The sequence below is a fragment of the Acipenser ruthenus genome, chromosome 42, assembly GCF_902713425.1.
Source record: "Acipenser ruthenus chromosome 42, fAciRut3.2 maternal haplotype, whole genome shotgun sequence".
NCBI lineage: Eukaryota > Metazoa > Chordata > Actinopteri > Acipenseriformes > Acipenseridae > Acipenser > Acipenser ruthenus.
In genome coordinates, this window is record NC_081230.1 from 563790 (window position 1) to 575783 (window position 11994).

An 11994-nucleotide genomic window follows, 5' to 3' on the forward strand; every position below is an offset into this window, starting at 1 on the left:
AACTGAATGTGATGCGTTAAACACACGCAGAGCCTGAGCACAGAGAAAACAAACAGGACAAACTGAATGTGATGCGTTAAACACACGCAGAGCCTGAGCACAGAGAAAACAAACAGGACAAACTGAATGTGATGCGTTAAACACACGCAGACCCTGAGCACAGCGAAAACAAACAGGACAAACTGAATGTGATGCGTTAAACACACGCAGAGCCTGAGGACAGAGAAAACAAACAGGACAAACTGAATGTGATGCGTTAAACACACGCAGACCCTGAGCACAGTGAAAACAAACAGGACAAACTGAATGTGATGCGTTAAACACACGCAGAGCCTGAGCACAGAGAAAACAAACAGGACAAACTGAATGTGATGCGTTAAACGCAGCGCAGACCCTGAGCACAGCGAAAACAAACAGGACAAACTGAATGTGATGCGTTAAACACAGCGCAGACCCTGAGCACAGCGAAAACAAACAGGACAAACTGAATGTGATGCGTTAAACACACGCAGAGCCTGAGCACAGCGAAAACAAACAGGACAAACTGAATGTGATGCGTTAAACACATGCAGACCCTGAGCACAGTGAAAACAAACAGGACAAACTGAATGTGATGCGTTAAACGCAGCGCAGACCCTGAGCACAGCGAAAACAAACAGGACAAACTGAATGTGATGCGTTAAACGCAGCGCAGACCCTGAGCACAGCGAAAACAAACAGGACAAACTGAATGTGATGCGTTAAACACAGCGCAGACCCTGAGCACAGCGAAAACAAACAGGACAAACTGAATGTGATGCGTTAAACACACGCAGAGCCTGAGCACAGAGAAAACAAACAGGACAAACTGAATGTGATGCGTTAAACACATGCAGACCCTGAGCACAGCGAAAACAAACAGGACAAACTGAATGTGATGCGTTAAACGCAGCGCAGACCCTGAGCACAGCGAAAACAAACAGGACAAACTGAATGTGATGCGTTAAACACATGCAGACCCTGAGCACAGCGAAAACAAACAGGACAAACTGAATGTGATGCATTAAATGCAGCGCAGACCCTGAGCACAGCGAAAACAAACAGGACAAACTGAATGTGATGCATTAAATGCAGCGCAGACCCTGAGCACAGCGAAAACAAACCAACACGTAGATCGAAAAGAAAGGGTCCCAAAAACAGAAAGCAGAAATAAAACTAAGCTTGTTTCTATATATAGAAGTTTACCATGGGAAATCTGCACAGTAATTCAGCAGTTTACCATGTTTGTACTCGTCTGTACCCTGACCATGCTTCCTTATGCTTTCGGTGCACGGAGACAAACAAACACGGTGAGTGAAAACACTATTATTCTTTTCCTTAATTTTTAACTCCTCTCTCTCTCCCGTTCTCCACTCATGAACCCCGACTGCATGCTACGTGTCTCTATATATACTGTTGTGCTGGGATTCAATTACTAATTAATTATTCACTTGAATCCCAGCACGTGAATTAATTCTGTGCAACCCCGTGCTCACATATTACATTTAACCAGCACGTGAAGTGATTTGTGCTCTCCTCGTGCCTAAATACAAATCTACACTTTCTAAATACACGTGAAACACAGACCCGTTTATATCCCGTGTACCAATCTCTATACACAAACATTAACACACGCACGCAACATACAACATATAACACATAAATGCACACAGGGGCGGGGCACATTGCCACATATACCCCCCCTTGTGCGCAGCACACATGGCCTCAACGGCCACCTCCCCCCTTAAAAATCCAGCAGTCCAGGACAATGTCTCAGGCTGGGAAGGGAGGCTTCAGTGGGCCCATGGCTGGCCATGCTGTCAGCACCCCTGCCGGTAGTGGCACGGCTGACAGCATGCTGGTCCATTCCTGCAGCGAAATTGCTGCGGGGGATGCTGGTCTCCTGACCTCTCCCCCTTCCTTCGTAGCCGGTAGCTCCCCTTGGTGGGGCTCCGACCACAGTACTGCCGGCAGCGAAACTGCTGCAGTGGGAGCAGGTCTCCGGACCTCCCCCACGATCTCCGGCAGCGAAACTGCTGCTGGGGTTGGTGGTCTCCAGACCTCCTCCCCCTTCTTCGTGGCCGACAGCTCCCCTTTCTGGGGCTCCGGCCACCGTACTCCCTGTGGTGGAGGTACGGAACGCAGAGACAGCTCCTGCTGTTCTGCTTCTGGCAGTGGCGGAGGCAGAGGCAGCTCCTGCTCCTCTGCTCCTGGAAGTGGTGGAGGCAGAGGCAGCTCCTGCTCCTCTGCTCCTGGCGGTGGTGGAGGCAGAGGCAGCTCCTGCTCCTCTGCTCCTAGTGGAGGAAGCGGTGGAGGTGGCGGAGGTAGAGGCAGCTCCTGCTGCTCTGCTCCTGCCGGTGTAGGTGGCGGAGACAGAGGCAGCTCCTGCTGCTCTGTTCCTGCCGGTGGAGGTGGCGGAGGCAGAGGCAGCTCCGGCTGCTCTGCTCCTGCCGGTGAAGGTGGGAGCAGCGTGTAGTCTCCTGCCGATGGAGGTGGGAGCAGCGTGTAGTCTCCCCTTTTTCGAGGGGACTGGTGCTGCTCTGCCTCTCTTGCAGGGAACTGGTGCGGCTCCGCTTTTGACGGGGAAACCAGCAGGCATTCTCCCTCTGCTGGTGGAGGTGGAACCAGCAGGCATTCTCCCTCTGCTGGCAGCTTGGGTCCTAGGGCTGTGGAAGCCCCGACTTCCCTCTCTTCGGGCTGTGGACGCACCGACTCCTCCCTTTTGGGCTGTGGACGCCCCGACTCCTCCCTGTTGGGCTGTGGATGCACCGACTCCTCCCTTTTGGGCTGTGGACGCACCGACTCCTCCCTTTTGGGCTGTGGACGCACCGACTCCTCCCTTTTGGGCTGTGGACGTTCGGGCTCACCCCACTCAGGCGTAGGACGTTCGGGCTCACCCCACTCAGGCGTAGGACGTTCGGGCTCCTCCCACTCAGGCGTAGGACGTTCGGGCTCCTCCCACTCAGGCGTAGGACGTTCGGGCTCCTCCCACTCAGGCGTAGGACGTTCGGGCTCCTCCCACTCAGGCGTAGGACGCTCGGGCTCCTCCCGCTTGGGCTGTGGACGCTCAGGCTCCTCCCGCTTGGGCTGTGGACGCTCAGGCTCCTCCCGCTTGGGCTGTGGAGGCAAAACCAGCAGGCATTCTTCCTCTGCTGGTGGAGACGGGGACAGCAGGCATTCTTCCTCTGCTGGTGGACCTGCTACCTGGGCTGTTGTTCCACTTATAACTGCCTCCAGGTAGCTGAGGACCAACCCCACACCTTCCTCCCAGGTGCTTACGGTCTGTTCCCTCTCGTAAGCCTCCCATTGTTCCCTATCCATAAATCGCAGGAACCGGACGACTACTGGTATAGACTGGGCCTCCAGCCCAGCATTTTCCAGCATCCAGTCCCGCACTTTGATTGCGTCTTCTGCCATTTTTTTTTTTTTTTCCCCTCTTTTTTTTCTCTCTTTTTTTTTTTTATCCAAAAATGCTGTTCCTGCTCTGGTCTGAGTCCTGGAGGCGCTGTAGATCCCACGCAGGACACCACGTGTCACAAAGACGGCCGGAGTGGGTGGCGTCAGACCAGATGCAGGAAATAAACAGACAGAGATTTGGGGTTTGGGGAGGCTGAGCGCGTGATCGCGCTCAGCATTTAATAACAGAACAGAAAATAAAAGGTTTGAACAGACAAAAACACTGGACACGGCACTTGCGCCAAAATAAATAGACACACAAAAAACGAACAGACACTTAACAAACGGTGCACGGAGACAAACAAACACGGTGAGTGAAAACACTATTATTCTTTTCCTTAATTTTTAACTCCTCTCTCTCTCCCGTTCTCCACTCATGAACCCCGACTGCATGCTACGTGTCTCTATATATACTGTTGTGCTGGGATTCAATTACTAATTAATTATTCACTTGAATCCCAGCACGTGAATTAATTCTGTGCAACCCCGTGCTCACATATTACATTTAACCAGCACGTGAAGTGATTTGTGCTCTCCTCGTGCCTAAATACAAATCTACACTTTCTAAATACACGTGAAACACAGACCCGTTTATATCCCGTGTACCAATCTCTATACACCAACATTAACACACGCACGCAACATACAACATATAACACATAAATGCACACAGGGGTGGGGCACATTGCCACAGGAATAAACCCAGATTTTATTTTTACTTTAAAAAGTCCCTTTCATCTTAAGTGGACAAGCGGTTCTCTACACATTTGTAACAATGTAGGTGTGACAGACAGCCTCCATATACCTCCCACAGTACCGATCAATAGCTTGTGCTGAGCTGAGTAGATATAACTGCAGCCAGGTCTGCTCTGTAGAAGTGGAGCAGTGCAGTAAACACACATACCCAGGAATCACATGTTAGTTTCACATTGAACATGATTGATGGACACTGCAGCTTTAAGAACCGCATTAACTTTTCTGAGAGAGAATGTGGAAAATATCAAAGCAAACAGTGAGAAAAACAGAAATAAAGGAAACCCACCTGCAAGCAGAAGGATGAGCAGCCCTCTCTCCCCCATCACAGCAGACTCTGCATTAGAAAGAGAAGACTTTCAATTAATCACCTTCATAAGGGAAAGCTTCAAATATAAAAAAACACAGCAAAACAGAACACGCAATCACATTGGAACCTCAATAGAAATTTTGTTGTTATTATTAGTAGTAGTCCTATTTGATGACCAATAGGAGGACTATGTCAGTCTTCACTCAGCACATGGTGTTCCAGGTGCTCTCCCATCCAAGTACAAACCAAGCCCAGCCTTGCTTAGCTTCTGAGCTCAGACGAGATGAGGCTTACTTAATATGGTATGGCTAATGTAACAACTGATAAAAAAAATACTAATTAGCATTCCCTAAATAAAAGGGGGTGCTAACAAAAAACTGGCCATTAACTATTTGTAACAAATAGTACAGGGTTGTCCTTGACGTGGAGCGGAGGGAGGGGTCGAGGAGAAATCAGAGATCCTGCTCAGGTTGTTCTTGAGGGGAGGCTGAGGAGGGTCCAGCACCTTTGGTTCAATCAGCAGGACCGGCTCTCCGGTCCTAAGGACCCCCTCGAGATACCTGTTTGAGGGCCCTGAGGGGGAGATGACTCGGAGGTGTGCGGTGCCGGCATGGATAGTTTTGCGCTCTGCTTGAGTTTAGAGCACCTCTTATTTTGGTGCCCCAGCTCTCTGCAGTGGTAGCACCGCACTTCCTCCGAGGAGAAAAAAATCACATACAGTAGTTGGCCTCCATGGTTTCCCTCCCCATCAGGTGGAAGGTAACCTGGCGTCAGAAGGACAACATGTGGCAGAGGGGCTGGTCTTTGCACCCTAGGGGGATGGGGTGGATCGCTGTTTTCAGCTCCCCTAGGGCCTGAAGATGGGGCTTTAGAAGGTCATGCTTTAAGAAAGGTGGGACGTTAGAAAGGACGACCCTGCTGCCCAACCACTCCATGGGTTCTATGAGGATGTACATCCCCCCAACTGTGAGACCCCTCTCAACCCGCAGTGTGTGTCGCCACAATGGTCGACGGTCTGACCACCTTGGACATGGCTTTCACCATGGCCTCGATTGAGAGGGCGTCTCTCAGGAGGCACATCACCCCGTGCCACCTTCTAATATTTTAAATGGGGCGCAGCTTCCCCTGCAGGACCTGTGCCCACTGTTTCGGGGGCTGTGGAGCCTGTCCACTATTTTTTATTTTGTTATGTATTTATTTAGTTTTAATTAAACAAATAACACACACACACACACACACAGACACACACACATAGACACACCCCTGCACACCAGTACAGGGGCACACAAAAACACAGCACAAACCAAACAAAGTTCAACGTAATTAAAATTAATTAATTAAAATAAGGGGCTCCCGAGTGGCACATCCAGTAAAAGCACTCGCTAGAGTGCAGGATGCGCTCTATAGCCTGGACGTCGCCGGTTCGAGTCCAGGCTATTCCACAGCCGACCGTGGATGGGAGCACCCAGGGGACGGCACTCAATTGGCCAAGCATCGTCCGGGGGGAGGGAGGGTTAGGTCGGCCAGGGTGTCCTCGGCTCACCGCGCACCAGCGACCCCTGTAGTCTGGCTGGGCGCCTGCAGGCTTGCCTGTAAGCTGCCCAGAGCTGCATTGTCCTCCGACGCTGTAGCTCTGAGGCGGCTGCACTGTGAGTCTGCAGAGTGTAAAGAAGCAGCCGGCTGACGGCACACGCTTTGGAGGACAGCGTGTGTTCATCTTCACCCCACCCGAGTCAGCGCAGGGGTGGTAGCGGTGAGCTGAGCCTAAAAATAATTGGGCATTTCAAATTGGGGAGAAATAAAAAAAAATAAGAAAACAGAACAGAGCAATGTGCCTGCCCTTCCCCCACTCTGCACAAGCAGAAGCAGGGGATTAAAACTAAAATATAATGGTCTGTGCTGGTTATCTAATGCATGCATGATCCTGCAGGGGGATGTCTGTGCTGCTATCTGACGCATGCATGATCCTGCAGGGGAAGGTCTGTGCTGCTATCTGAGTGGTTGAGAGGCGGGCCTTGGGGGGGGGGTCACTCGACCTATAAGAAATTCGCTCTGTTATGCATTCGGGTGGCCATTACAGGGGAAACCCAGTGATGTTGGCTGAGGAAGCCGGTGTAAATAACCCAAAGCAGGAACGCCAGCGGCTGGAGCGAGAGAACGAAACAGGCAAGCACGGCTGAGGGAGCTAATATTAACCCTTTGCGGTCCATTGTTGGACCTGGTCCGACATTGCAATTATTCCTATCAGGTCCATTGTCGGACCCTGTCCGACATCATCAAAAAAACACAAAAAACGGGTTTCTAGTCGTTTTTTCTCCGGAAAAAGCCGAGAAAACCATTCATTGGCCGAGTGGGAGCGACAGGAGCCGAGACAAGCCGATAAAAAAAAAAAAAGCGTATCTCATGAATAGTCATACATGCCCCTGGCATTACATAGGGGCAGTCATAAGGAAACAAGCTGGCCGTTATTGAATCAGAGCACAGAGAATAACACAGACATTTGCAGAGCTTTTTTGAGATGTTATAGTAATAAAATAATGACTTGGATTGCATTATTGAGGAGTTTGGCGATAAAACGAGTGATCAGGAGATGATCGATCGGTATGTACGACTATTATTATTATTATTATTTATTTATTAGCATAGGTGAACGCTATAGCAAACGAAAGGGTGGGGCGGGGCTGGAGATGCCTAGTGAGTGCTTTGTTGATCTGCAGGGCCTTTTAAACCCGTTTGACTGTGGAAAAAAAAACTTTTAAACAGCGTGTCTAAAATTAACTGCGCGTGTGAAAATAAATTGGACCTGACGCGCCTGACACGCACTTAATAAATGTACTGCAAAGGGTTAAATAAGAGAAACAATCAAAATAATTGTGACGTACCCGAGGGGGGTGTGTGTAGGTAGTTGGGAACCTTGGCCCCCCCAGTGTATAGTGAGAGAATAGCAGAGCACAGGGTGGAGCCCCGAGCTGACCAGTCTAGGGGCGGCAGGGGACGCTGCATAAGCACCAACTTTTGTTTGTAGTTTTTATTACAGTGTTTTATTTTCCCTTTTTCTTCGTGCCCTTTGTTTTCATTATTATTTTTGAGCACCTGTGTGCAGCACACCATGAGTGAACGGCCAGCCTTTTACCATTGCTGCTATCAGGCTGTGCTCTGGACTTGAATCACAGTGCCACCTAGTGGCAGAAATAAATCAATGCACCAAGGGGCATTTAAATAAAGTTCTGTCTCCTGTGTATCAGTGAATTGCCCACCACCCTTCCACAAACTGTTTGAATTGCACTACTGGAGGAGCTCTGAAAAAGTGCCAGTAGTAGTAGTAGTAATATTAGTAGTATGATAATTGTTGTTGTTGTTAACATTATGTTAGTAGTAGCGTTGATTATGACTACACAGTTCTTTAATATGTGGATAGATAGATAGATAGATAGATAGATAGATAGATAGATAGACAGATAGACAGATAGATAGATAGATAGATAGATAGATAGATAGATGGGCTTCAGTGAGTTACAGGAATATAATTCCATCTAGGGTTTCTGTGACGTCATAAATTATAAACCACGGATACCCTTGTGATGCTAATATTAAGACGAGGATCAGCAGTACAGTTGTTGGTTTTTTTTAAACGTCATGTTTCAGTGTTGTACAGACGTCCTGTGTCATTATCCGTTAGTGCTTCAGCTTTATTTGGATGATTGTCTTTACCTGGTTTTAATTTCCCGTTCCTCTCCAGTTTATCTGAGATACAAATGTACCAGCTTTACATCATTTTTTTAAAATATATTCTCATTTTGTTGCTCATTAATGAACATTTCTGTACTATGGGTGTTGTCGAGTGATTGAAAACAAGACGTTTTGTGTTTGAATTGAAAGTGGTGGTCTCAAGGAGTCGAATGAGTCAAAGTTCAAGTATATTCTCCTCTAGATCAGTGGTGCCCAACTCCATTCCTCAAGTATCCCTGTGTTTGCTGGTTTCTGTCCCAACCAAGCTCTGTTACTTAATTGAACCCTTAATTAAACTAAGAATTTGCTAAATTTTATTTTAATTCATTGTTTAGTTTGTAAAAGGTTGGATAATTCAAGTCCATTATACAATTGTATATTTTATCTGATTAGGCTAATTCTTAGTTCAATTAAGGGTTCAATTAAGTAACAGAGCTCAGCTGGAACAAACCCCAGGCAGACACAGGGGTACTTGAGGACCGGAGTTGGGAACCACTGCTCTAGAGGAATTATCACTTTTTTACGTCACTACTGTGGTATTATGCCTTTTTTTCGAATGGCTCAGGATGCAAATATGGCCTTTCATTTCTTAAATAATGTGCTATGATTTGTGTGTATAGTTCAGTAGTATTGAGGACGCTATTTGTGAGCTGCGGCTTTAATGAAGCTTTCAACACGGTTCCAATCTTGCACAGCTACAGGTTGTGTGTTCCTGCCAGAAATCAAATCTTCCGACGAGTGAGCGAGAGAGCGAGAGTTGAGACAAGCAGCGTGCAGCAAATAGAAGAATTATTCAGTTTTCTATTTAAAATACTATAAAAATCTGCTATATAAAAGTACTATATTCCACGGAGAAGCCTTCCCTTCATTATAAATCGTGCAAACACCTACAAAGTCTCCCGGCTTTCACTGTACTATCAATATAATCATCTTCAGAAGCGTAGAATTGTGATTGTCGTTCCATCACTACAGAATAGGGAACATGCTTCACCCGGTTGCGTGTTTCAAAAGCATGTTTATTTGTGTGTGTTGATCAGAGACATGGAAAAGTAATATTAACCTGAATACTGAACATGAATCACTCAAAGAAAAATGCATTTATTTATTTATTTTGCAATCCCTTTTCTATTTCTCTGATGCATTCAGTACCAAAACCCGACTGTACGTCAAAAACAGAGAAAAGGAAAAACGAGTCGAGTTGTGCTGCTGCCCCGGAACCCTGTGAGATGTATTGATCAAATAAACGGCTTCACACCATCAGTCACTTATTGGGTTGTTATGCGATGGAAATTAAAATGTACAAGTACTATTGCATGAAGCAAACAATACTATATGGAATACACATCATCAATTATAATGATTTCGTTTCACTATGTTTGCATAAAGACCCAATATTGCACTTTGAAGCATTGAAAACATCTGATTTGAATGTTTTCTTGGCAGGTTTGAGTCGGGTAAGCAAGGCTATGCAAAGCACAGCACATCCCATCGACCAAATGACTTTTTATGCTGCTACAGATTGAATTGAATATATTTCAACAGTTTATATATTTTTAGAAGAATTCCTGCTCAAATGACTCCCGCATTTAACCAATCAGAACAGACTTAAACAGAATAGGGCTGTATAAGAAACACATATGCATCTAAAACAATACAAAATAAAAATATTAAAAAGCAATACATCTCAATAAAATAATAATAGTAATAACATTTTTGTTAAATTTATTTCCTATAGAATAGTAAACACCTTCTGCAAGAAGCAACTATAAAGCTAATATGTTCAACGTGGGCTATTGAGGAAACTGCCTCCTTAAAATCTATATTTAAACCCTATTGGGACACTGGACTTTCTCATATAAACATGCTGCTGTTTTTAATGGATATTTAGTAATCTACATACAGACAAATACATCTAGATAATGTTTTTGGAAAGTCTTACCTTAGACACAAAGCAGTGCCAAAGTGTTCTCCCTGGTCTGAAACGCGCTGACACTGTGACAGCTCAGCTTAGACATGCTGTGATATACTGAGCATGATGGGCGGAGACAAACAGCACAGCCAGTGACGTCATTCAGCAAGCAGCGATAGTCACGCCCATTTTAGAAAAGGTACACGTTTTATATATATTAAAATATACAGCAGCACCAAACATGATTAAGACAATTACCCCACGTTTTAATATCAGTGCTTCAATACATTATACAATGGCACACAACATGATTCAGACAACAGTGTAGATATGAAATAGAAATGTTAAACTATCTAAGGAACAAACGAAATGATAATCTGCAAAAAATAAAGCCTCTGAGTTTATAGCTTCGTCCGATGTACTTCAATCCAAATAGTTCAGCTGAAGAGGCATCTGCTTTATACCCATGTGAGGCTCACTGCACTGTACCCGTGTGACGCTCACTGCACTGTACCCGTGTGACGCTCACTGCACTGTACTTGTGTGAGGCTCACTGCACTGAACTTGTGTGAGGCTCACTGCACTGTACCCGTGTGAGGCTCACTGCACTGTACCCGTGTGAGGCTCACTGCACTGTACCCGTGTGAGGCTCACTGCACTGTACTTGTGTCAGTTGTCATCTTTTCTATTTGAGAGAGATAGAGGTATCAGGACGCGAGTCCCGTCACTGTGAACAGCAGTTCATTAATTACATACAGTGCAGAGGTGTGCTTATTTAGTTTTTTTTTTTTTTACAACATTTGCACAATTATGTAAAAAAGGTTATTTCATGTTAGAGAACACAGTTTTTTTATGAATAAACACGTTTTTACAATTCTCACTATTACAGGTTTGCTTCAACGCTGTCGGGAGATTCGTCTTTAAATTAAACTGCTTTACACGATCAATCACTTATTCAAAAACATTTTCAGTTTAAAAATTATTTTGCATGAAACAAATACAGATTGAAATGACAGAATCAATTATAATTTAGTTTGCATAAAGACCCAGCATTTACCTTTTTGACCAGCATCATGTGTTGCAGTATTGAAAACATCTGATTTGAATGTTTCCTGAGCTCGTTTGATCAGGAATAAGCAAGGCTGTGCAAAGAGCTAGATGCAACGCAATACACCCTATAGTTACAGAAAGCCTTTCTGTACTGTTCCATAATTCATCTTATTTAATTATATATTTTGTTTCAGAAAATGAACTTCACAAAGGACCAAAGAAATTCAAAACCATTAACATGGCACCAAACCAGACTCAACCAGCTCCCCTATGGTTTAATAGCCACAGCTGTTTATATGATACAGTGGCAGCACACATTGTTCAGACAGTTCCTGTACATTTCAGTATCCTTGTTTTTTGATATACAGTCTGTTATGTTTAGTGTCGCATTACAGCAATGGTTCTGAACTGCTATCACTTTGAGAACTGTCACAACATCCCCCGCACCCCGTCCCAAACGGTATCCCTACAGCGTTGTTTGAGCTTTACAATGCCCAAGTGTCCTTCGTGTGCCATGCCTACCACCCGGGCTCTCAGTGCCTCTGGGATCAACATGCGATGGCCCCTTGCGATACATACATCCTCCCAGCAGGACAGTTCGTCATGAACTCTGTAGAGTGGGAGCAGCTTCCCGTCCACCCTGACTGGCCATCCCTCTCTGATGTAAGTGCGGAGGAGTCCAAACAGCTCATCGTCCTGGGATGCTTGCTGCAGCTCTGGCATGGAGACGACTGTCTTCAGTGGGCCTTGCAGCAGTTGTACAAAATCC

General features: G+C 45.9%; 1 protein-coding gene across 1 annotated transcript in view; it reads right to left on the reverse strand.

Moving 5' to 3' along the window:
* LOC131709230 (C-type mannose receptor 2-like) overlaps positions 1-10285 on the reverse strand; it is a 39076-nt gene extending 28791 nt beyond the window's left edge. The window contains exons 1-2 of the mRNA XM_059011372.1: positions 10206-10285; positions 4517-4564 (exon numbers count right to left, since the gene is read on the reverse strand). Coding sequence (XP_058867355.1) covers positions 4517-4553 — 37 coding nt within the window. The 5' untranslated portion in view covers positions 4554-4564; positions 10206-10285. The remainder of the gene's footprint in view (positions 1-4516; positions 4565-10205) is intronic.
* Positions 10286-11994: the final 1709 nt, after the last annotated feature.